The sequence below is a fragment of the Vidua chalybeata genome, chromosome 1, assembly GCF_026979565.1.
Source record: "Vidua chalybeata isolate OUT-0048 chromosome 1, bVidCha1 merged haplotype, whole genome shotgun sequence".
Taxonomy (NCBI): Eukaryota; Metazoa; Chordata; class Aves; order Passeriformes; family Viduidae; genus Vidua; species Vidua chalybeata.
In genome coordinates this window covers 49935361-49961432 of record NC_071530.1, presented here as the reverse complement: position 1 = coordinate 49961432, position 26072 = coordinate 49935361, and the positions used below count along the sequence as shown (strand labels likewise).

General features: G+C 36.1%; 1 protein-coding gene across 1 annotated transcript in view; it reads left to right on the top strand.

Moving 5' to 3' along the window:
* Nucleotides 1–26072, top strand: part of CNTNAP2 (contactin associated protein 2) — a 1037491-nt gene that overhangs the window by 870981 nt on the left and 140438 nt on the right. The window contains exon 15 of the mRNA XM_053940221.1: nt 4052–4179. Coding sequence (XP_053796196.1) covers nt 4052–4179 — 128 coding nt within the window. The remainder of the gene's footprint in view (nt 1–4051; nt 4180–26072) is intronic.

Genomic DNA, 26072 nt, shown 5'->3' with positions numbered 1-26072 from the left:
TAATACTATTAATTAGATCTTACTTATTTCCAAGTAACTCACTTCCAGAGTTGCCAAAGTTGCATTGTTCATTAAATTGTCTGTAATATTAATTCTTCGTAGCAGTTTTAATATAAATAAATTCTTGCCAGATATTCTTGGATGAGAGAAAATACCAGCATTTAGTGTGCCTGTGCCCTTCACTATGTTTTTGCAGGCATTGGTTTGCAAATCCTGACTGCGATAAACTGTTTTATACCTCCCTCAGCTAGATTATGGAAATGCAGGGATTTATACAAAGGTGCTCACATAGTAAAAACCTGGGTCTTGTGAGAGGTGGAAAATTGTATACCTTTGAAATTGCTGTTCTTTGGAGTTTGCATTCTTCAAACCACTGCTAATCACCAAATTATATGTGCTTAACACTACATTTTCAGTCCCATAGTTGTTTTATTTGTATTTCAAAATAACTTCAGTTCCTCAAGTCATGAAACCATTTAATTTAAAACTGAGTCTATTCACACCTGTAGTACATTCTTTATTTGTTTTACTTTGTGTTGCTGGGCTGATAATTAAGTGATGTCTAACAAAATCAGAGAAAATTAATTACTCCAGTAGCTGTAGTCTGGTTTGTATCAAATCATTATATAAACAAATTAATAATGATACAGAATCTTATCATTACTTTGAATATGTCATTTGCTGATACATATATAATGCATTTCTTTTTTACATACCACTGAATGCTTATAAAGAGTAAGTAGATGATCATAATCAAAACAACGATAAATCTCACACTAATATCTGCTACTTTCATTCAAAGGCACCCTGAAGCACTTTGCAGACTGTTATATATAGGAAAAGAAATTAGGAATAGAAAATTACACTGAGATTTCATCAATATCTCCTGGTAATAATTACAGGATTTGATCAGATTCATTCATCTCCCATTTGGCTATTAATAGGAATATGACACTCTCTGAATTCAATCTTTATTCTCTTGAGGGGATTTTCTTTGGTGAGGAAAAACTTCAGAGACTTTCTCCACCCTATTAATGTGCAAAGTCTCTAAATACCGTCAGAAGCATTATCACTTGCAGAAATTGAGTGTTCGAGCTGTGATTATTTCTAAGTGTGTTGTACAAAGTCAAGCATAATAATCAGTCTTTGGTTTAATTTTTTTTTATTTTGTCAGCACTGATTCGTATGTCCAGAGGAACTACAAGTATGTTAGAGAAGCGTAACAGAGCTATTCAGTCTCTGAGTATATTTGTCTTATTTGTGAATGTGTGGCCCAAAAATCATCATTATCCCATTTTTGTTAAGAGGAAAAGAACTACCCAGGTTCTGCTGGTGAAAAGGCAGTTCAGCTCTCTCAACTCTTAGTTCAACGCTCCCAGTCCTCAATAGTTTCAGTACGGGGAAAATGCTACAATGATGACACAAGTAAGTGATGACCAGAAAATAAGGCTATTTCTGAAAGGAACTCTAACATTTATTGTCATGGCAACGGCTTTAAAGTGACCATATCACTAAATGCATAAATAAAATATTAAAATGAGTAAAAAATTATCAGTAAAGAGGGAGAAAATTGTTTCTGCTCCTTTTTATTTCCTTCAAAGAAAGTGAAAGCTATTGGTGACAGGAAAACTGCTGCCCTTTAACATCCTTATTTGGGGCTGAAATATTAGCTGGTTTTGTGAAAGAGGAAAGAAAGAAAAAAGAGAAATGCCAATACTTTTCTTTTTCCCACTCTTCGAAGAATTCTTTATTTTAAATAGATATATCCAACTTTAAAATGTTCTCTGAAAAAGTAAAAATCAGGAGAGAAAGCTAGTCTCAGAGGAAAACCTCAGAAAGAGCAAAGTGATGACCTACATTTATCCTCTATTAGAAGGGAGTGGGTCCCAAGGATGCAGTCTTTAAGAGTGACAAAGATTAGGTCTACATACTTGCCTTTGTTATTCACATTCTTCTTTCTTAAACGGCAAGTCCTTTAATCTTTCTTTTCTTATACTGCTTATCTCCAAATTGATGAAAAGGATGTCTTTGTAAAGGGCATGGCAATCTGGGGATGATCACAATGTGCTGGAGCAGCCTGCCAGGGTTTCCGCTCTCCATTTTCCTCCCTTTCTATGTCCTGTAGCAACCTCACCGACAGAGCACCTGCTGTAGTTGTGTCCAGCCAAAGAGGATTAATGAACTCAGCAACTCAAAGAGTCATATAACACAAAGGAGCAAGTTTTCTGAAGGGGAAGAACACACAGATTAAGTAAAACAGTCACCTGCTATTTGGAAAACTCTACTTATTAAATCTCTAATTACTCTCTTCATCACAGAGAACAGATGCTAGTTCCAGTGAACTGTTGTTCAAAAGTGCAATAGCTATTTTCTTAACTAATTCAGTTGTGCTTCTTTTTAAAAGAATGTTTTGCTTTCCATCTCTTCAGATGGACCAAATAAGGATGATGACTGGACATGCTGCAGAAAAACAGTACTGTCCTACTGGAAGACTCTTAACATTACCACAGATCATGCAGATCCCTGCTGTGCTGCCCAGTTATTAGCAATATAATGAGTATGATCTTGGAGTCATCCAAGTTAGAGATGAAAAAGACTTTCATTTTCCTGAAATCATTACAAGTTCTCAGTTATGGTCATATTGTGAGGTTCAGTTAACTTTTCTAGATATTGAATTCATCCTTCATCCAGTGATATTTTTGAACAAAGGAATTGATTTTTTAGCTCAAAAAGTTCCTTACTTTAGATACCCAATTACATTACAGGATAGAGCTAAAAAGAAAGAGGTGGGAATAAAAGAGGAGAAATAGATTGATTTATTTTGTTTCCTCTTTCTTTTCTGTCAAAAATTGTAATTTTAACACTATATACAGGGCATTTTTTCCTGTGTGGAAAATTTAACCTTTTATATGTGTGTTTATATAAAAAACAAACAAATAAAAACACAAACAAAACAAAAACAAAAATACAAGCAAAAAAAAAAAAAATATTGCTTTGTCTGGCTCTCAGCGGCCACAGGATGGAGGTTCGCTGGCTCACTGTCCCGCTTGCGGCCGCAGGGCAGACACATGTGTGGCCGCCCCCGAGTCTCTGCCGAGACTGTTACGGATGGTGGTGATTGCTGCAGCGTGGGTAGCACAGCAGGGGCACAGAGCACGAGGAAACTGAGGCAGAGGAATAAGGGAGGGACACTTGTCTGAGTCTTCCAAAGATTTAATCTCAAAGGGGGGCAGAGCAAGTGACAAATCTGAACATGGAGGGGCTACTTTTATAGGGTAGGGGAAACATGGGGAGGACACAACCTTTGACCAATAGGAAGGCATTAGGGGAGGGGTGCAGGGTAAGAGCTCCCCAGTAGAAGCCAACACGGGGAGGGAGCAAACCTTACAATCCAATTCTTCTTCGAGGTGGGGATGAAAGACAGGGAACACTCCAGAACCAAAGGAGTGTGCTATCTTTGACAGACAGGGGTAAGACAAGGGAACAAGGGAAGTATACAGGTGAATTGACATGTGGATTGACATACATTTTGGCGGGGAAATCTGTGGTAAACAACTCAGGACTGAACCACTAGGGAAGCCAAATGGGGTACATAGAATGAACCATTACAAACTTAAAACAAGGAATATTAAAACATGCTACAGAAGAACAAACTGTAAAATAACAAACTACCACAATTGCAACCAAAAAACCCACAGAAGCAAACCAGCTGAGAGATAAAGTACCCCATTAAATATTGCCTTTTTCATTTTCTACTTGGAAGACAGAACACTCAATGCCAGTTGGGTTCATCTCTTGAAATAATAAAGGAAAAATATTGTAACTGTGCACAGTGATTTGGTCTAAGCATGAAAAAAGCACTGGGTTACTTACTGCAGTTGAAATGAGGAGCTCAAGACATCACTATAAATTGAAATTTTGTGGTCTTGCTAACTAAAATGGGGTTTGAGCTGCATGCAATTGTTTCATACATGTTCGTTTGGTGCTTAGAGCAAGGAAAATAATTTCCTATGCTTAACAATTGCTGTCTTTTTGTGTCTCTATAATTTAGGAGGAAAGACAGTGGGATGTTGTCATACAAAGAGCACCTACCAGTCAGCCAGGTGGTGGTTGGAGACCTTGACCGGCCTGGGTCTGAAGCCAAGGTGTCCGTGGGTCCCGTGCGCTGCCAAGGAGATCGTAAGTTCTCTGGTTTTCCTCTGCTTACTCCTGGGTAGAAACTCAGTTGGAAAGGGGCAACTTTGGAGGCACTCCATGGGAAATTATGGCTGTCTGCTCAAAAGACCTTTTGCTATGAAAGCATGATGTGATCTGAGAAATTTTGTCTGTGAAAATACACATATAATGGCTTACCTTTTCATTTAAAATATCAGTATTCTTCTTTATTTTATGGTAAATGTGGCAACTTGGATTATTCAACTAAGTTTATGTAGATGAGCAGTAATACAGATTGCATAATAATATCTCTCAACATCTGTGCTTCTCTTGGGTGCTCTTGTCAGCATCATTATCATTACAATGCTTCTATAAATGATGGCAAAATTCATCACTGTAATCTCTGGCTGTAGGTGCACAAAGTTTGATAGGATTGGTGCCAGATGCTAACTGTATCAGGACTAGATGTTTCCATGTAAAGCATTGGGAGTTTTTTGTTGTAGTCTCTGGTTTCCAGGCTGAGTGATGCTAAGAAGTGTACATCCTCCAGTTTGATCATCTACTGAGAGAGCAAATCAGTATCATGTATAAATTTCCAATGCATACACCCTCAAAATTGGAATGCACTGAGGAAAATTGTAGTCTTGCTTCAGTCTATTTTATATTTCAGGAGGTGAAATTTACTACCAAAGGCAAAGCAACTGCTTAAGGTCCTTCTAAATCACACTTCAAAAATTCAGACTCTGTGCAGTTGACACACGTTTCATTTGTCCACTGTGTTTTAAGGCAGTTCTCTTATAATAGGTACAGTAAGCAAAGGTTGTCTGATTTAATTTAAAACAACTAATATTTGTGTGATCTATAAATAATACAAAACCCATTCACAGTAAAGAGAACTATAACTCAGCCTATAATACAGAGGTGATGCAGAAATATTCACATCATATCTTTGTTGCTTGTTATTTATAGTGTTTGACCAATCACAGGTCAGTTTATGTTTGTTTGTGTCTCATCTATGTTTGATAAATTTTTCGTAATGGGCTTTTACAACTGATGACAAAAAATAACAAATACTATTTTTCTTGCACCCATATTCCCCATATCCTGAATTTGAGTGCTTTAGAAATATCAGTCTCTAAAGTGTGAGCCATTTCTAAATATTAGTATAAATGAAACCTCATCTGAGCAGCCTTTATTAGAATGTGACTGAGTGACACAGCCTTTTGGGAAACTGAACGGGTGTATTCCTACCATCCTGACTAATTTAATTTTCTCCATGAACTTTACAGATATGATTCATAGTTTTTGAAAAACTTTGCTTATGAATAAATTTGAATTTCCTTCCATGACCATATATTACTGTCAAAAATCTGCTATAATTTTTCTCACAGGAGATAATATAGACCCCAGTCCTGTTTTATATTCCCAGTGCATTTACTAAGCATTCCTCTTTGTATTCTTTCTTGAATGTATACAAAAGCTGCTGTTTCACCTTGTGGAAAACAAGGTTTCCATTCCAGAGAAAATGACAAAATTTTAAACTGCTTTTGTCCCAAATTTGAAGAAAGAGCCAAAGTACCAAATTTCTGGGAAGGGATTAAGAACAAACCACAAACCAATTGATTTTCATGTGTGTGTGTGTGTGTGTTACATGCCTCAAAACCAACATTATTAGTACTAAAGATGTTGAGTGTCATCACAGCACAGTTCATGTGTTCAGTTAAATTCAGTTGCATGTTTAAATGAAATTCAGTTATAGTTATGAAGACTGTCTAAGAAATACAGATTTTTGTTTTGCTTGCAAGGAAGGTGGGAAAAGTAACCAGTCAAATAAAAACGTACCTATTTAGAAGAATTTCTTCATTGTGATTGCAGCCAATACCGTGACAACTTGTCTTGCCCTGAGGGTTGTCCATACCATATGTTGTATTAATCCATAGTCCAGTGATATTTTGCAGCACATGAAGTGATATTTTCCCACCAGAATTACAGAATAATTTACCACAAACCTCATAGCTAACACTTTGTAACATCTAGGGACAGTGACATGTCACCTGGACCAACTCACAGCTGTACCGGAGTACCACAGAGTTGATGGCCTTTGGAGTCCTTAAGAAGAGACAGCTGAAAGCTCAATATCTGAGGGCAAAGAATACTAAAGAAAGCAAAGATATTTGTTATTTCATATAATTCACTTCTTCCCATGCTCATCAAATTCTCAAGAATCCATTCATCAGCAGAAGCCACAACAATTAATTGTCCCTACTATTGACTGACTAAAGTAAATCTGAAAATCATTCCTCTCAGTGCAATTTGTTTTGACACAAGCCAAGGAAGACTGCAGAATCATAACTGTTTTCCTGTTGCAAAAATAACTACATTCTTCTTTCAGAAATATAGGTTTTATTTTGGTCCCACAAATGACAAATGCATTTTTCTTTTTGCCTGATTTATTACCTGATTAAGACCACTCTTGAATAGTGGCTCTTGCTGGAGATAAGGATCAGAAAACTGGTTTATGCATGATTACACATCTCTGTGTTTCAGAAGTATTTTTCATATTTAACTGCACCTCACAAAACACTACTTGCATTCTGAAAAGTAGTCAGCAAAAAGCCTGTATTACCCCTCTAAAGATCTGCTTAAGCTGCTGAATTCTATCAGAATGATGAAGACTCATCTAGTCACTGTGGCAAAAATCCCATAAATCTGGTCTGGAGCCTGTTTTGCACCTTGGATTAAATATGCAGGATGTCTCTTTTCTATTTGTCATTTTATTGTTGAGGAATGCTTTGTTAATATCTAATGTTTTTTCTAAGTGGTGATCTACCAGAGGAGCCAACTTATCCAAGTCCATAGAGAACACGTGCACAAAAAGGAGATGAATTTGGTGGGGGTTTTTGATACTGTATTGCTATGATTCAAAGATCAAGCAAGGGTTTTCAGCAAATGTCCTCTCTACACAGACTTAAAGCAAAACTGTCCTTCCTGACCACAGCTGTATGAGTGTTGTACTTACAGAATGACAGTGGTAGTTTATCAGCACATTCTCAGTATCCTCTTAGCAGAACTGTAATTTAAAGTATAAACAAACAAAACCAGTCCTTAGTCTCCATAGTAATACTGGATAAAGGAACTACTCTTGTTTTCCCTGAAGTAAAGTTATTCTGTGCAGGATCTAGAAAAAGGGCACCATAGAATGACAAATTAATAATTTTTATTCTTCAGTTAACTTTGAGACACTGATTAAAATCCCTTTACAGACCTATTACAGTTTTTCTAATACTTATTAGATGACTCCTCAGCAGCCATGCATTTAACCTTGGCCAACAAGCAATAGAATGACCTTGTCCATCTATTTATGCTCTTTCACTGTAATGCAAAGGGGCATCTTGAGCCTTTTCCCTTTAGAGAAGAACACAATTTTACTGAGGTTTTTTTTTTTTTGTCTAAGCTCAGCCTGAGGTGGTAGATCAAGACTTCAAAAACAGATCTGGTAATTTATTTTGAAACCAAACTGAAGAACTTAGCTTGCCATGGTGGGGCAGAGATTTCATCAATAATCATATTGAATCAAAATTACTTTTGTGGCTTCTGGCACCTTCTGAAATTTTTTATCATTCCCCTTAGGAAAATACCAGTTTTCACAAAGCTTCTGTATTTGCCACCTGCTAAGAGTATCCTTTTCCCAAGGACTTCCAAGGATGTTGATTCGAGTTTGCTCTTTATAAACCCAGAGGGGGATAGACTGACTATTCTGCTCTAGATTTGCTTTTCTCCTTGAGTCTATTTTCCTTTTGTCCCATTTCCTCTATAGCAAAGACAGAATTTAAAGGGGAGATGTTTTTTAGACAACTCAGATTTATGTTTTTTCCATCTCCTGTGCTGTACAGTTTTTATCCTCCCAGTAAGACTTTGATATCTGGGCCATGAATCATTTTCTTGTATATTACTTCTATTATCTATAATCTTCAAAATGTGGAGGAGGAAACAGCTGCATTGACTGTGGTTCTTTCTAAGCTAAGTTTTCATGAAGACCAGTATCAGCAGTGTGCTTGTAGAACCTGCAGAGACAGACACAAAAATGTCCCCTTGACAGATGACAGAAGTTCAGGAAAAAAATCAAAACTCAGTTCTTCCATGAGGGCATTGAAATTTTTTTTGAGCAAGTATGCATATGACTGTGCATATATGTTCAGGGGCATATACCTTGGGTTCTTTTTTCAGTGATTTTGATTATAGCTCATTATTGCTCCTTTGCAAAGTATCATTCCTGATACTTTGTTTCTTTAGCTTATAAATATCACTTCTGGCTTTGCTCATTTTAGAATGTTCCAGCAGAGTTGGTTTATTTATTCAGACAGTGGTATGGCCATGCACGTTTTTCGTGACTCTTGGTTTGTATTGAAACGACTGTGTAGTTATCTAAACCAGACAGCCACTTCCAGGGTCACTGCTTAGAGGCTGGTATCCTTGGTAAGGTGTGGGTTTGTATTCCTTAAGCACTTATTCACCACATGTGCAGGTTGGTGACTCAGAACTGTCAGTTGTAATGAAAATAAATTAACTGTTTCATGTGCATGCTAAATCCATTTTCATTACATTGCAAATTGACGACTCTTTCAACATGCTGAACTTGTTTTCAAGGGTACCACCTGACTTTCAGGGAAAAAAATAGCATAGCCTTACAGTGCAGTTTCCAGTTACACATTAAACTTATGTCCAAGATCAATTCTCTAGTAGGATATGCAGTGTGTTGACTCAGACAGATCTGCAGTGCTGTTCCTGTTACATACATAGGTAATCTGGAAAGTATCCCAGAAAAAAAAAATTACCAAGCAAACACAATGTATTTGAATTATTGAAAGATTAATTCAACTGGAATTGAATTTTTGCTGGAAGTAGAAACAATTTACTCCTACTCTATCTTAGACAACATTCCAGTTATATAGTGAATTGCCTTACAGGTTAATGAAAGTGAAAACAGTGTATCAAATGAAAATTAACATCAGTGATACCCCCTACCAAAAAACAAAACCCAACCAGAGTGCTTTCAGAAAAATACGAAAATTAGTCTTTTGAAACTCCTGAAGCAATGATTCTGCCAGAGGCTTGTGTGGTGGGGTTACAGATCTGAAATTTAGGCAATTCCCTTTTGAGTTGTTAATTACTTCTCTCCCACTAAGGTTAGAAAACCAGTGAAAATCTCTTGATTTTTCTACATTTCCATTTTTTTGTTTGTTTGTTTGTTTGTTTGCATTGCTAGATATATCTACATACATTTTTATAATATTATTATTAATTTATTATGATTTTCAAATAAATTGTGATATATTCAGTAAGGAAAATACAAATCAAAACTTAATCCATCTAAGAGTTTAAATTTTTTTCACCACTACCTATAGGTGTCTTCAGTACACATGAAAATTTGTCTGCTGTATTTCCACATCTATTTCCACAGCATGTCTTTATGTGCTGCACTGGATTGTAAATTGTGCTATTCAAGGGGAAATACAGATTCATCCAAAGAACATCAAGACATTGTACTTGCTGCTTATCACAGTTGTTCCAGTGCTACCAGCAAAACAGGAGAAAGAAAAGTGTCCTTTCAATAAAAGCCTGCTAACCAAGTACTGCCAGAAGTACTATTTGATTTTTTCAGTGGATAATGTTGAGGGTGACAAAACAACAGTCATCAGTTCAGATTTGGATAGGGATCTTTTTAGTTAATCAAACTGCTGAGGTTATCTTTCATATGCAATTGCTTTCCTCGGAGACCCAAGAGAAAAAAATGACCCAATAGGTCATTTTTATGCAACTTTTAAAGTAAAAAAAATCCATTCTTTTGCAGTTGTTTAACATCCAATTTAAATATTGTCATTTCTCATTCTTAAGACTTTCCCTTCACCTTTAACCCTGTTTCATAATGCATAATTAAATGTATTGGGAAATTTAACTAGAATTTATTTTCATCTTCATGCAGAAATATTTTCTCTAGGAAGCAGTGCTTAAATGCCCTCCTGTGGAGTCTTAATGTTTCTAAGAGAGCTCTTCATTTTCTCACCTCCCAGGAAAACTTAGACTGCAGCCTGTTATCTCATACAGGTATAGGCTGTTTCTGGCCATGTAAATAAAACTTTGCCTGTCTTGAAAATAGCAGCTGGAAAATCTCCATTGCTCTCACGAATTTAGGGCATTTCTCTGTCATGGTGAAACATGCCAGGAAATTTAAAGGTGGATACGGGATAATGTCCTTCTTGTGCATTAGAAGGACATGTTCTTGTATCCTTCCTAAGCAGCCAAATGTTCCAAGTGCTGGCATTCTGGCTGGTAGCTTTGTCATCCTTTTTAATTGGAACCTGTTCTCTATAATTACACTCAAAAGTGAGTCCCTGATGTTGTCCACCAGAAACTTTTGAATTTAATTTAGAACTTCCTGTTATGTGTGTTTGCAGCAAGATAAGCACTACCTTAGATGATCCATCATGAACAGTCCCAAAATGAGAAGACCTAATATATCTGAAATTGCAAATCAGCTGGAATTGTCTTTTATTTTAGGTGATGGGGAATGGTAGGCAGTGTGAACAGCATTTGAACATGTGTGGCTGGAATTAAAGTTCCAAAAATATTTTCTTTGTTTGTGATAGTACTTAAACCTAGCTAATCATTCTAGACACTTTTCTCCTACTCCTTTGCATTTGTACAGCAGGAAACATTTTGGCCTAGATATTTGGGACAAATTAGTCTCCACAGAACTGTAAGATTCTGTGAGTGTTCTTTCTACATAAAGCTCTGTTTTGCTTCTTTTTTTATATCATCTCAAAACCCACAGGGAATTGGTAGCATTAATGATTTATAAGCTCTCCATGTTTCTACAGTACACGACCTTTACTGAGGTTTATTACATGGTCATAAAATTCTCTTTCAGTTCAAACTTTGAATACATGTGTATCCATGGAATAAATGCTTGTAAAATGACACCGTTTTAACATAGAAACATATTGACTCATAGGTTATATATGAATATTCTCTATTGCATCCCTCTCATTGTCAGGTTTTGTTCTGTTTCCTTTCTGAAAGCAAATCCTATCCATGAGAGCTACTTATCTCATAGAGCAGGAAAAAGTACAGGTCACACACAGTTTATCCATTTTCTTATTGGACATGTCTTTTTATGCCTGACTGAAGCAACAGGATGCCTGCAGGAGAAAAAAGTAGCAGTAGAATCAATTTTAAATTTGGCAAATTAGAAAAACAGTGTCCCATACAGTTTGTGCCACATGAACATCAGTAACCCAAGGTAAAAAGAAAAAATGTGGACTTGTTCCCATTAGAATATACCAAGGAGAGATCATCTGAACCACAAGCAATGGATCTTGATGCAGTTTGAGACCCTTTTTTAAAATCCTTTTCCAACTTTGCAAAGATCCAGTAGAATCTGGGTGCTTTCTTCAAAAAACTGAGATTTATGACATCTTTGCGCAGTACCTGGTAGTGTATGAAAGTATTATGGATTACACTGTCATTCAGTGTGTATTTTCATTATGAATGCAATTTACATTGCTGGAGACTATTCCTTAAGGTCATGAAGGCAGTATGCTCTGATAGCATACTGTTTTGATAGGAAATGCATTTCAGCCTTTTCATCTTTACTGCTTACCTGCCTGTAGTTACTTTCCTTGTGCATCCTCTACTGCCTTTGAAAAGGAGAGTCACACCTGTTTCACACATATGTGAATGTAGGTACAAAGAATAACGCTACTCCACGATTTACATCTCCACCCTTCTCAGATTCATCATGAAATGTAAATCTGACAGCAAACTTTTAAGATAGGAATTGACCTGCCCATTATAGAATAATTTTATTTCTCATATGCATTCAATTCTACCTAAATGTATACGTTGGTATAAACTACAGAAGACAGTTCATTCAAATATCAATGAACTAATAAATTTCGCTCTTTTTACCTATTTGCTGAAGTAATGAAAACATATGGCAATTGATGCCCATGTTCAATTCTCCAACTGATCATAAAAGGAAAAAATGGTGAAGTTCTATAGAGGAATTACGAGCTTTATGTTTCAGAGATACAGAATTCAAATGCAATTTGAATTAGCAAGAGCTAATCTTATTCAAATTCTACTCATAATTATGATTATACTGCAGTTAATTTTAGCTTCTTTAATGCAAAAAGAAGATAAAAGCAGATCATGTAAAATATTGTCTCTAGATTCCTAGGGAATCTAAGCAAGCATCGTTAGTCTGATAGATGACATATAGTATCAGTTCATATTAAACACAAATCCTCTTGAAGTTATGCTTTAATTATAGTTTCAAACATTTTACCATCTCTGTGATTGTAATGCATATCACTATCTTACCTCTTACCACTATCTTACCTGTAGCAAAATAAGAAAAGCAATTGTGCAGGATACAAACAAAATCTAAGGATTAAATGGTGGGAGAATTCCCACAGTGTATAGAAATGTGATGAGAAGGAGATGTCAGTAAAGCCATAAGGAATTAGGAGAACCTGTGACTAAACTGGGGATTGAGAAGTTGCTGGAATCCTGTCTATTACATGTGCAAATTTGCAGCCACCTTTAAATTTCACCCCATTAGCCTGAGTTTTCTTAGAAATGAGGTATAATAGGGAGGGAATTATCTAGATTTATTTTATTAGGGTGAACTCTTTCTCACTTTAATACTTTTGGCCTGTGCATTCCTGCAGCACTGACTGACATTTAAAGAACAGAAAGAACAGAAAAAGTCAGAGAATGATTGAAGGTGAGGTAGAGTAAGGTTAGTGTCATTCATCCCTATGTGTAAGTTATGTAAATTCAGTCTCATTTAGACATAGATATGGGATTGGCAGCAGGATGGGGGACAGCCTTTTATAGCCTCACAGCACCCAATATCTGACACACAACACAAAGTGTCTCAGTAATACTTGAAATGTTCAACCACCAGGATGGAAAAAGTAATAAGAAGAAGTTGGAGACCTTTGGTACTCGTTTAACTTGCACCACTGATCTCCATGCTAGGGAGCCAAGCTAACTCTAATTATGTCTAAATACAAGCATTTACAATGGTTGAACCTTTTCTATCCAATGATAGAATAAAAAGGAAGGTCAGGGATGTATTCCACAATCACAGCTGCTATCCGTAATGATTTCTCATCCCACAGGCTTTAACTGTAAGACTGAATTTTGACAGCTTTAGTTCAAAACTTTCCTATAATCAAGTCCTATTATATGGGTATATATATTATTATACACATGCTTTCCAATATTTTTGAAGGATCCTGATCCTTCTCTCTCTCAGTGAAGCAGGTCATTCTAGATTTTCATGTAGAACTATGATGCAGTTCCCAAAGGAAACTATTAACACAGGGTTGCAAAGTTGTGCATTTTTGTCAAGCGATTAGAAGTCGGAACTGTTAAAAGGGAATATAGTAATAGTTTAAGAGAAGTTGGATACATATATTAAAAATTAACCTCCTATTTCTTTTCTCTGTTCTATTTTTTAATGGTTTTTCTGACCTTTGTCTTCTATGGAAAACTTGCAAATGTGGGACAGAAAGGGCTAGAAAACTGTAAGAAAAATATGAAGTATTGCCTACTTACTCTTTTTTCCAATGACAATGCTATGGATAACTTCCACTGTTAAATTTCTGAGTTTGAAAATGCTGGGTTCCAAATGAATGCTGCTTCAACCTGTGAAGTGCCATAAATTAGATATTTACAGAGCAGGTTTCAGAGTAAAGGTTGCAATTCCACTTAATTCTTCCTCTTTTCTGTGCTTAAACTTACCTTTTGTGAGGTGCCAACTTGGTTCTTTAAGACAAAGAAAGAAGAAACTTGAAAAGGCTGATAATTTTACTCAAGGCTTTAATTTTAAATCAGCTCAGATAGAATTAAAAGGAGATGAGGGGGACATCCTTTACCTTACAAAATAGTATTTTTTTTGTCATTAAAGGAATTAAGAGCAGTTCTATCCATTTCCTGATATGAGATTATAGCAATCTGTCCTTCAAAGACATTAGCTAAGCTTGCAGAATCATGAAGCTTTCAACTTTAAGCAGCAAATTTTACACTTTTATATGCCTTTATTTCAACTCTCATTTGTGAAGAATCATCTCCACTCATCTCCACATCTGATTTGGTCTAATTCAGAGGAGCAATATTTTTCATGAGAACAGCTTTCAAAGAAGCAGTTATGGAAAGAGAGCCAGTAGTCATTTATGGTTTCAAAAGTTTCTTTTCAGCCTGTTCTTTAGCTAATCAATTTCTAGCATACCTACTGTATCTATATTTGTCCTTGGTTTCATGAACTCCTGATGATGGAAAACTTTTGCCTTGTCACTCCAAATAGATCCTCTTTTGAAAACTGAGGAACTAAATCAGTGCAAATCAATTACACACAGAACATAGTGCATGTATCTGTGTTCAAGTAACTTCCGTTATAATTTCTTTTTGATTAGCTATGACAAGGTTAAATTTAAAATAATCTATTGTTATGAACTGTTCTTATGTCTTTGTATTTCTGAGTGAGGCAGAAGTAAATTTCATCCACAGTTGGCATGGTATCTTCCAGGAAAGTTAAGATGTTCCCAAAAATTTAGAAAAGGGATTCTTCCAGGAAATAGTTTAATTCCCCATCCCAAAAGAAGAGCAAATTCTCCAAAATTCTTGCCATGTAAACTCTGAAAATATAAGTCATTTGAAACAGAACACATTGGTTATCAAGTTCTCAATAGAAGGACATCATTGTTGATGTCACTTTGACTTTCATCACTTTGACTTTCAACATTTTACAAAAGAGCCTTTTTCATCACTGATTGACTATATTTCATAAATGAAGTTTTGAACTAAATGCCTGTTTAAAATGTCCAAATCAGAGTAAAATTTTCAAACCAATCGGCTCATTTCATTAACAGTTTCAAGAAACTTTCGATTTCCTTCAAAACTCTCAAAAGCTTCAGTGTTTTCTAAAAATGACAAGGTCTTGCTAGAAAAGTAAACTAAATTTAATATTTCCTTCATGGGAGAGGGTCTCCTTTCCTTTCTATAAATGCAAAATAACTCCCTATGCTGAGATAGAGATTTTGGAGATTTCACTTCTGTAAAATAAAAGTAAACATTCCTCAGTTTAAGAATCCTCAGTCCTGCTTAAATCATAATGTGATTAACTGACATTTTGCCCCTCCTTATCCTGAAGTTGTCTCTCTATATCATCGTGTAGAAGAGCTTGTCCCTGTTTTCTGTGCACATGCTGTATTTCAGGTGGCTAATCTGATTGTTCTCCATCACATCATTAGGCAAATTTGGGATCCCACAAGGACAGCCAGTCATTAAATAAAAATGTTATTATCATACAGTTTGTTGTAGCTATCCTAGCCTCAGAAAATCTATAGTAGTGCAGGGCAAGATACAGGCAAATAAAATTAAGATGCTTAAAGAAATAGGCAATTTTTTTAAGAAAATAGTAAACCAGCATCTGAAGTGATAAATTCAAGATGTGTGTCATTGTTATCAATAACAATTAAACAGTTCAATAACAATTTCCTATGGCAACACAAAAGGAAGGCTGTTTTGTTGATTTTTTTGTTGATTTTTTGCTTGAATCCATAAATAATTTGCTTGAATGCCTAAATAATAAAAAATGTGTAGGTTTTCATTATTGCAGCTCTTTATCTTTTTAGCACTAAACTGATAAATTTATTTCTCATTGTAATGAAAATATTTTCTGAAATGGAGATGGGGGATAAGCAAACCCAGTCAGCTCAGACTCTCCTCACTCTTCACATGCTTCAGTCCTCACAAGCTTGTTGAATATTTCATACCTTGTTAACCAGGAAAAGGGCAGAGATCGCAGGCTGACTGTTTTAATGAGTCAAGACCTGTAAGTCAGGCCTTTCTTTCTCCTGGGTTTTACAAGACAATCCTGCTAATAGGTAACTAGTACTGATGCAGTAGCTCAACCAACACCTGGACGATGCCTTTCCACATGTGGCTTTCTTTAGCTGCTACTAACCACACAGACAAGCAGTTGGGAGACCAGTATGGCTTGTTTGTGTCTGTCTAGCTCTCAAATATCTATAGTGCTCTGAGGAAGGGAATATAAATGGAAAAAAAATTGCCTCAGCTCCTTCCTGGTCTTCAGTGGCACAGAAGCTGGTGGACATCCTAACAAACCAGAGACGCAAGGACATACCTCAGGAGATGCATTGCCTCTTTCCATCAATCCTCCTGGAATCACTTCAAAAAAAAACTTGTCAAAATCCTGGAAATCCCTGGGTAATTACTAGCCCAAGTAATTAAGTACTCTCCAATCACATCGAAAAATACAGGAGCAAAACCCCAAACCAAGAATGATCCTTAACCAATAAGAAATTGCATATATGAGTAGTGACTTACCAGGACAAAACAAGATAGTCTTCTGCCTCCAAAAAATACATTTAATGTTGAAAGAAAATGTGACATGTAAGACTATCAAAATCAGTTTATGCCAGCCTTATTCTATGCAGTACCATGCATGAAAATAAGGAAATTACTCTATGATTTTCCACACAATTTCTTTTCCTTGAGTTCAGTGTGTAAGAATTATTCTTGAATAATAATAATAAATAATAAATTATTCTTGAATAATATTCAAATGTTTCTAAAATGCACCTGAAAATTTTATTTTTCTGGGCTCCATGGATTCTGAATTCTGCAGACTGTATAAAATATGCATCGTAGTGAGAATTATTGACCTTTTCCCTGACATCTTTGATGAAGTGGTGGGTTGTGCTCTCTCCACCTTGTTACTCGTCCCCTCTTTCCTAGTTGTACTCACCCTTAAGAGACATAGGCAAGTAAACATCATCACTTATCACAAAAAGCAAGCCAGGGGCCCTCCACATCTCCTCCCTCTTATTTACACATGAAGAGTCAGTAGTTCATAGCGACTGAGCTATGATCAAGGAAATTAAATTCATTAGTAAAACAAGAAACATTCCAGATATGCACAGCACAGCTTGAAGTATTCAGCTGAGGAACTAATTAAAGACAGATAGCTGACTGGGTAATGAATAAACAGACATTATTGTGGGTAGAAATAGCTAGCACAAATATGTGTGTTCCCTGTTATATTGATGGGAAAGTAAATTATCACATATACTGAAGCAAATTGAACAGTAAGAGCTCTCCTGAAGCTTTTAAGTGCAGACTATCCTTAAAGATGGGAAGCAGGCAGCAGGATCAGCAAATGGAGCCCCTGCAATGATGCTTTTGCAGCTCCCAGCCTTCCATCACAAGGGTCTGTGCTGCCTGCAGCTCTCACACAGTAAAAGCAGGCCAATGCTTGCCTAGTCCATCGAGCATTCCCTGAGCAGGAGCACAGGACCTGTTTGACCCTCTGAACAAGAGGCTTTGAATCACTTTTTCTCATTTCATTCATTCTTTGAATGACCCTTTCCCTTACCCACGACTTTTGTGCCTCCAGCCAAGTGATCCTTCTGTGGGCACTCACCAGTGCAGCACTCCTGGTATGTCACATTCTGGTGCCAGGGAGTGCCCAGATAGGGTAACCAAGGAGGTGGTAGGAAATCTCTGCCCATTAACATTGAGTAGCACTGCAGACATTTAACTACAGCATTTGAAGAGGATCAGATTGTTTCTTGCAAGGAGCAGATGCAAATGGCAGGGCTGCCTGTAGCTGTTAAAAGGCTTGATGTTGTCTTTTTTTATCAGATTTGTAGACTGTGATATGCTGCACACCAGCCATTTCCAGAGGCTGCTTTTTTGCACAGCAGTCTGTAAATTAGCAGAGAAAACACTTTTCATGACATGAAGGAAGCCAAAAGACATATGAGCTTTGAAAACACAGATAGAGAAGAACTCCTAGGGGAGCTCAAATAGCTATTTACTAGGCGAAAAACAATATTAAGCTGAAGTTAATTTTGCCAATGCTTATCGCCAAACTGGAAGTTGAATGCACAGTTTTGAATACATCAGTGTGATAATAAATCCTATCATCCTAGCCATTGGTGGTATAGATTGCTAAACACTTCTATGATATCCAATCTTATAGCAGAAGATGGTGTTGCTCATATTGGAAATACAGCTTGTATATTCTTAATTTTCACATATGAGGTCAGGGAAAAGGAGAGTCAGTTATAAAGTTTAGCCTACCTAAATCTGTATTTCTATACTCACAGGTACTCATATGTTTCATTTTCCTTGGAGTGTTAAGGCCCTTTTGAAATTCATAAGGAGCAGAGAGATGGAGGGATCCAGTCAGTAGGAGTTCAGACAGCTGGCTGCACAAATAACCAATTTCTTGGCTTAGAGGTACCACTGAATCCCCTCTAGCTACTGTCCTTGAAGCTGCTGGAAGCCTTCTGCAGTAAACTTCAAAATCTCCATGACTGCAGGCAACTATAAAAAAACCAAGATATTCTGTTATTCTGTTTGGTGCTTGGATCTACTCCAGTCCTTTTACCCAAGGCATTTATCCCAGACTATCTAGGATCATGATCTGGTAGCCTAGGCTTTATCTGGTTCCATAAAATGGAGGAAATCCATCACATTTCCAGAAAGGCTGATATAAATAACTTGACAATTGATCATGTGTGCTCCAGCTTGCTTGTGTGTTCCAGGTCAGTTTGTTTCATTTAACGATATTGAACGGCAGATGGAAACAAAATGCTGCTTTTTTCCTCTGCTGCCTGTAAATATGCACTGTATTACTCCATCTACTTCTGCATTTACGAAAGATAGGCATATGTAGCCCAAATATTCAGCATTAAGCTTATCTGGATAAGTTTAAATAGAAGTTATTTCAAACACTCTTAGACAGATTAAGACTACCAGGCATAAATTTAGACTTGATATCATAATATATATTGGGTGAGCTGTTTTTGTGGTCTCAGCCACATTATATTGCATCCTGAAGCTGCATCTACAACTTATATAAAAGATACACTCTGGAAAAAAAAAAAAAAGTTATTGCAAAAAGTACCTGGTATTTCCATGCAGCTTTTATAGTGTTTTTAAAAATCAGTTAAATGCATTTTGCCTTGCTCACATTTATAGTATTTTAGGTCTCCTCATATTCCAAAAATGATTCAAAGAAATCCTTTGCCACAAGGCTATTTGATTCAAATCAAATGGACACTGTAGCATCAAAAGCTGCTGCCAGCTGTAACATCGGATGAATTCCTGGAGTACCACTTGGCAATTTTTTTTAAAAGTATTTAAAATAATATACATCTAGGAAACAATGTAGCTGTCATTAAAAAGTCAACATTTATGGACAGTTGACTGAGCCAGATTTTTGCATGTGCAACACTAAAGGGCTAACACACTCACCTCAGGCTCAGCTGAATCCCTGTTGTCAAGTCCCACAGTCAAAATATTCACCATTCAAAATACTCATGTCTCTATACCTTTGAAAGAGAGAATGCAAGAAAAAAGGCACTTTACAAGCATAACGTGGAAGGATCCTAGCCTTTACAAGAAGGATATGCTCTTCTAAAATCTGACGTATATCTTTTATATTTTTATCTGTGTTGATTTTTTTTTCACACCTGAAGTAACTTCTTCGGCTTATTGGAGTTGTTTTTGGGGGTTTTGTTGTTGTTGCTGTTGTTCTTGTTTGGTTTTGTTTGTTTGTTGGGGGTTTATATTTTTTGTAGTCTGAATTCATTTTCCTATCTCCTTCTCCCAGAGTTAATATCTCCCAGAGATACTAATACATTGCTGGAAGCAGAGCGAGGGCAGAAAGCGAACAGCTTCATGAAGTTTAAAAGCACATTCATATCAGTGTGCCAGAGCTTGTCTGGCTCTCTGCCATGCCCAGAAGGTGAGGAGTTGCCTTTAGAACTCTCCTGTTTTCAGCAGGAAAGACAAAGTCTCGCCATACTATTTCCACATCAAATTGACTTTCAGTTCATCAAGCATCAGAGATGAGCTGTCTGGAGACAGCTCTATCAGCCCTGCTGTGCACAGAACTTTGGGAATCACAATTCCTTTCTTCAACAGCTGATGCTCAACAGTATATCTTAAATACAAATTCATTCTAAAAGTTTTTGGAATTCAAATTCTGAGTGGAAATTAAAATCATTCATTGTCATGATTCTACTTTGCTGTTCTTTGGAATTGGGGAATACATTAAAAAAAATTAGAAGAACATAAATTTTCAGGTTTTATTTTAATGAGGAAAAAAATTAAATGCTAAAAGCAGTGCTGTTTCTACTCTGAAAGTGTTTCCAGGGTAGTATATGAACTTCATTAGACATTGTGCTAGGTGCAGATTAATAAGTATTTTTATTTTTTACCCATACAAAAGCTCCCTGAAACATACCAGAGTCTCAAGTTCAATATGAAGGGTAAGAAAGAAATGTACAGCATATTCACCATAATGCATCCCATGAGATTTCCGGAGTGTTAGCAGTATAATAGCTGTATTTTTATATTTTTGAGTTGTACTTTTGATCCCAAGGTACTCTGAAGCTTTTTTTTTAAACACAAACAAGTTTACTTGCCGCTGATTCACAGTGCTGAAGGATACAGTGCAGGATACAGTGTTCAGCAGCATATGAAAAACTTTAACCCAAATGAGTTTCATGAAGTTACTAGGGAGATTTAGGAAGGTAGGTTGCAATTGCCCAAATTTTAGCTTTACAACAGATGAACGCTGCTCTTTCTGAAAACATCTTTTAATTTTCAGTACCGTTAGCAAAGGTAACTGCAAAAATATCTCTTGACAAAATAATACAATTTTGCATGGGAAGTCCTTGTCACAGGACTCTACAAAATTTACATCATTCATAAAGGGACTGAAAAATTCAAGGAGGAAAATAATACACTGAGTTATTAAATTTATTGACACTTCTGTATCATAGAGTGTTTGAGGTACAGACTTGTGAGTGTTCAGAAAACATTGACAGGAAGTATTAATATCTGCTTCTCCTGGCATTGTACTCTTCCCTAGACATTCACAATTATCTTGGGCAGAAGACAGCTGGATGGACCTTCAATGTGGCATTATCTTCTTATCTTTTACAACTAAATTCTTACAGGAGAGGTCAGACCAGATCAAATACCTCAAAGGTAATGATATTGGAACCAGTACAGCAGAGCAATTAATGGCCATTTTCAATATTAAGCAAATGCTTAAATGCCATAATCTAAAATAGAATAGCATGATTTAGTGAAGTGATAGTAATAATATTATTATAATTATTTTTTCTGTAAAGTAACAGTACCATATAAATAATAAAAATATAGTCCTTGTCATGTGTGCCAATAACTTTTCTTTGGCTCATTTAATTATATTCTTAATAGATGTGAAAGTAAAATCCTTGCAAAGGGAGAATATTTTTATATAGCTCCAAAAGAAATTATATATTCAGTTCATATTATTTCTTTGACATGAGCTAGCTCATGATGTTCACCAATATTTTAATTTGGAAAAAGAAAATAAATCAATCTCTCTGTTTCAGTTTTTAGTGGCCCATCAGAAACAGAGCAATAGTTTAAATGAACAATTTAATTTGTACTCTCACTATGAATATTTGATCTAAAATAAGTACCAGGTTACCTTTCCCTACTGTTCCTGCTGACAAAGCTAATTTTCTTTTTCAGTTCAAATTCAGTGACAGGCAGCTGCATTACTCCCAGGCAAAGGAAACCCACCTTTTATTAATGTAGTTTAAAAGATTTATACTTTTAAACACCACAACACAGCATTGAACTATTAATTTCAACAAGTAGAAACAGATAACATTCAAGAAAATCAATGTATTTAAAACATATTTTGCTTATGCTTAATGCACCATTAATGAGATGGCATAACCAACATGCATACACAGACATCACTAATCGTTCTGATATTCCTACTGGGACTTTGAGGATTTTGTCTTCTTCTAGGGGTGAGACAAGGGTCATTGTAAATGGCCAGTGAAATCTGTTGGTTGAGTCAGATAATGACCAGAAACTCCATGGTCCTAGAAAAAAATTTTTCATAATGCTAAGAATAATCCTTGGAATTCAACATTCTGAATTACTAATGCTCCTAAGCATTTTTTAGGAACTTTTTGAATGTTAGCCTCCCTTGGGAAAATGTGGCAGTGCTGCACTCATTGCATTCTAAGTAAAACAAATAGATGCCTTGGTCAGTTATGATTATGCTGCACAAAATATTATATTCTAATACAGGATGTAGCTCCCTCAGTTGCCTCATCACTGTAACTGTGGTGTGAAAGCAAGGCCAGGTCTAGGAAGATGTGATAGAAGTGTATCTATTTTTCCCTGAAGACAATGTATGCACGTACCCCTGGGTTTTGATATTCAGTAGGTCATGTTGGTTCTTTGTGCAACAGCATGTGGTATCATGATATAACCCACTGCAGACTGAGCCTACAATTGAAGGAGAGGCTCTTTCCTTGGATCCTGCGGGTTTTTGTAGAGGAAGTTTGTATATTCAGGACAGGCATTTCAAAGGGAGAACTCTGAAATGTACCGATATGTGTCATCATATAGTTGTAGTTAAGTTTCTGTATTCTTTTCTGTTCCTTTCTTTTGTACTAAGATGGTATGGAAGTCTCTTTCCTTTTTTCTTTCTGTCTTCAAGACCTCACTGCTAAAATAGCCAAGACATGACCATGCAATAGGGGAGAAGTGGTTGGCCACTGACACTGTATAATACATGTCCTGATTACAAAAATTAAGAGTAGATAATAGAAGCAGTGTAAGAATGATAAGTGAATTAATACTCTTTTTCACAAGGTAGAAATGCAGTGTTTTGTTGGGTGAGTGCCGATGGCTGTTGATTTAGAGATTCTGGGACCTTTTTAAGGATATGCCCTGGCTAAGGACAAGGCACTTCTCTTCACAGTATTCAACTAGTTCTTATATATGTTGCCCCCAGAATTCCTCACCAAAGCCTTTGGATTAACCAGTGAATTAGCACTTGAATCAGTTGAATCAAAACCTCCTAGATATTGAGCTTAGGACAATTAGCACTTTGTTTCACTAATGTTAATAATAAAATAGGCATAATCAGATAATGAAATTTAAAACTGGAACTTGAAATACAATTTTAATCTTAATAGATCAAAACACAGATTGTGAAGCTTGATGTTACTAAAGCTGTTAACATGTTTATATGGTATTTCTTTTCTGCATATGCTCAACTACCACCCTCAACAATAAACAATTTTATATACTTCTCATCATAGTTTAAAACCATATATAGAAAAGAATGACCACAAACTAATTTTAATTTTAATTTGTGGAATTCTATCATTCTCATAATGAAAGAAAATAGCAGCACCTTCCTCATCAAAGGCTCTGGTGAAAAAAACCAGTTTGGAAAATTACAGTAAGATGTTTATGTTAGTTTATGAACATCAAGTATGATTTGGAATCCATTTAACATATTGCAGACAACTTCATAGGTAGGAAGTGATATATTTGTTGCAGACTCAGACATGCAGAAAATAAACAGATCAGTTTGGGCCACCTGGAGAAAGCAAGGCTTATCATTTCTTCATACCTCCCCACTGCTCACTTCTCATTCCACCAGGGTATAGCTTGCTTATAATTTTGAGAGACAGAACTAAAAGTCCATGGAAACCTTGCTTGTTGTCAATTATGAGGAGAGTATATAAAGACTGTCCAGGGGGGAGTTCAAAATGAAAGCCACTATATCAAAAGAAAGTGACTTTAGTTTCTACATAATACTGAAAACAAAATTAGGAAATGCTATTCCCTATGGAAAATGCAAGAAAGTGAGTTCAGGTCCTGGTACACTTGAAAAAAAAAAAAATGCTGGTAGGATACTGAACCTTTCTGTCCATCCAGCTCGGTGCTATCAGGGATACTTTGAGGTTGTGTTCAACCCATCTTTTCATCCCTTATTTTTCCCCTGGAGGAGAATTCTGATATCAGAGTCACAAACATTTTTGAAAGTATTTGTATAGTGGACTTATTTTGGGTAATAATATTTTGCATCTTTCTTCATGATTTGTCATGATTTCCAGAGTCATGTATTGCCCATTAAAACCAATTAGACACAAAAGTCAAAGACTTAAACAAACTCTTAGAAATCTACCACTGATATATTCATGCAGTGTATTTTTGTGCAAAAAGTTATCAGTTACTATTCAGAAAGAGAGACTAGAGCGCAGACAAAGTGTAAAAAACACTTTATGTATCTCTGGTTTAAATATCCGATTCCCATAAAATGTGGCACTGAATACTCATTATTTGTAAAATTAGTGAATTTGAAACATGTTGCACTAGTGGATTTTTAGGGAATCTCTAGAAGATCTTATTTGCAAATTTTTATGTGGAAAACCCAAGAAATTTTGACTTCATATTCATCTGAGAAGAACAGGTAACAGGAGAGAAGGAAAGTCTTTATTGTATTCAAACACAGTTTGAGAAGCTTCTCAGTGGTTTAACTCTCAGCTCTAAGAGCCATACAACAAGTTAGAAAATTAAGGAAGGGAAAGATCAGTAGCAGAACACAGGTTCCCACCTTACAACATTTTTCTTAGATGTGTGAACTAGCACTCTCGGTTAAAAAAGTACTGGAAGAGTTTTAGATGTAATTGATCAAAGCACAAAGTGTGTGCTGGGTTCATCCTTATTCAGAATTAGTTAGGCTTAATTAATGTTTATGTGAGGATAAGTTTTTTTCTGAAACCTTGATGATTGCAGTGGACCAAGCCTTTAATATTAAAGCTTACTCTAAAGGCAACAACTCAAACTGCACCTTCTAATGCTGTTCTAAAGCATCTGTTAACTGCTGAGATAACTATTACAATACCAAATACTAGATAAATACCAATTCCACAGCTTTAGTAACAAAAATTTCAAATAGAAGACCACATTTCCTTCCAAACTGTGAGTTGTCTTTCATTTGCTGGACTATTGTCAGGATCACAGCTTCAGATTACACTACTGCAAAGTGCTCAGTTATTTTAATGGGGCTCAAACTTACTACATGAAGTGTATCATTTAGTTCTGTATGCAACTCAAAGCTTTTCTGGCAAGACATTAAGGAGTCATATCTTTCAACAGCTATAGCTTTTCTGCTTATTCTAAAGGACATTTAAAACTGCATCTCTAATAATACCATAAATTCAATTTCAAGTTGTTTTACAGTAAACTTTTAGATTTAGAATAAATATATATTTTATATCCCTACAAACGGATGGTCATTCAGCATACTCACAGTTTACTTTTAATTTTATAACCAAGTGTTTTGCTCTCTAGAATATTTGAAGGGTTTTTTTGTACTGAGAAAAATAACAATGGAAGACAAATTATCTGTCTCTCCTGTGGAGCAACCTAAAGAGTAGTCCACTGCTGTCTACAATATCCTTATCAACATAAATAGTGCAGAGTTGTGATCTACTGATCAATCCATACACTGTATATTCAGAGCTGCCCCAATCCACTCTGTCTCTAAAACATTTTTGGATAGAAACATGGATATGTTTCAGGCTAAAGCTGCACTACTGACATGCCTTCCACTTCTCATTGCCATGAAAATTTATCATTTTCAGAGCATTTTGGGATTATCCTTCCAGGACAACAGTGTGAAATGTTTGCCCTAGATTTCAGTTTTCTTTGTTTGTGAACACGAGTAGTTTTCTAGAACTAAACAGTATACCCACTATATTTTCCCTTCTTGCACCATTTTCATTGCAGATCTTCTCCGCTGTAGGGAGGCCCCATCTTCATCTTCTTTCTTTTCTTTCCACTGCTAACAGTAACAGTTTCCATTTCTAAATCACACTAGCGTGTGTGATGCTTGCTGCATAGGAACCAAAGCATTTGTGTCCTGGCAAAGCACTAAGAATGGAGACAATTGCAAGCAATTAAAATGTCAACTAAATCAATTAAAATCTTGTGAA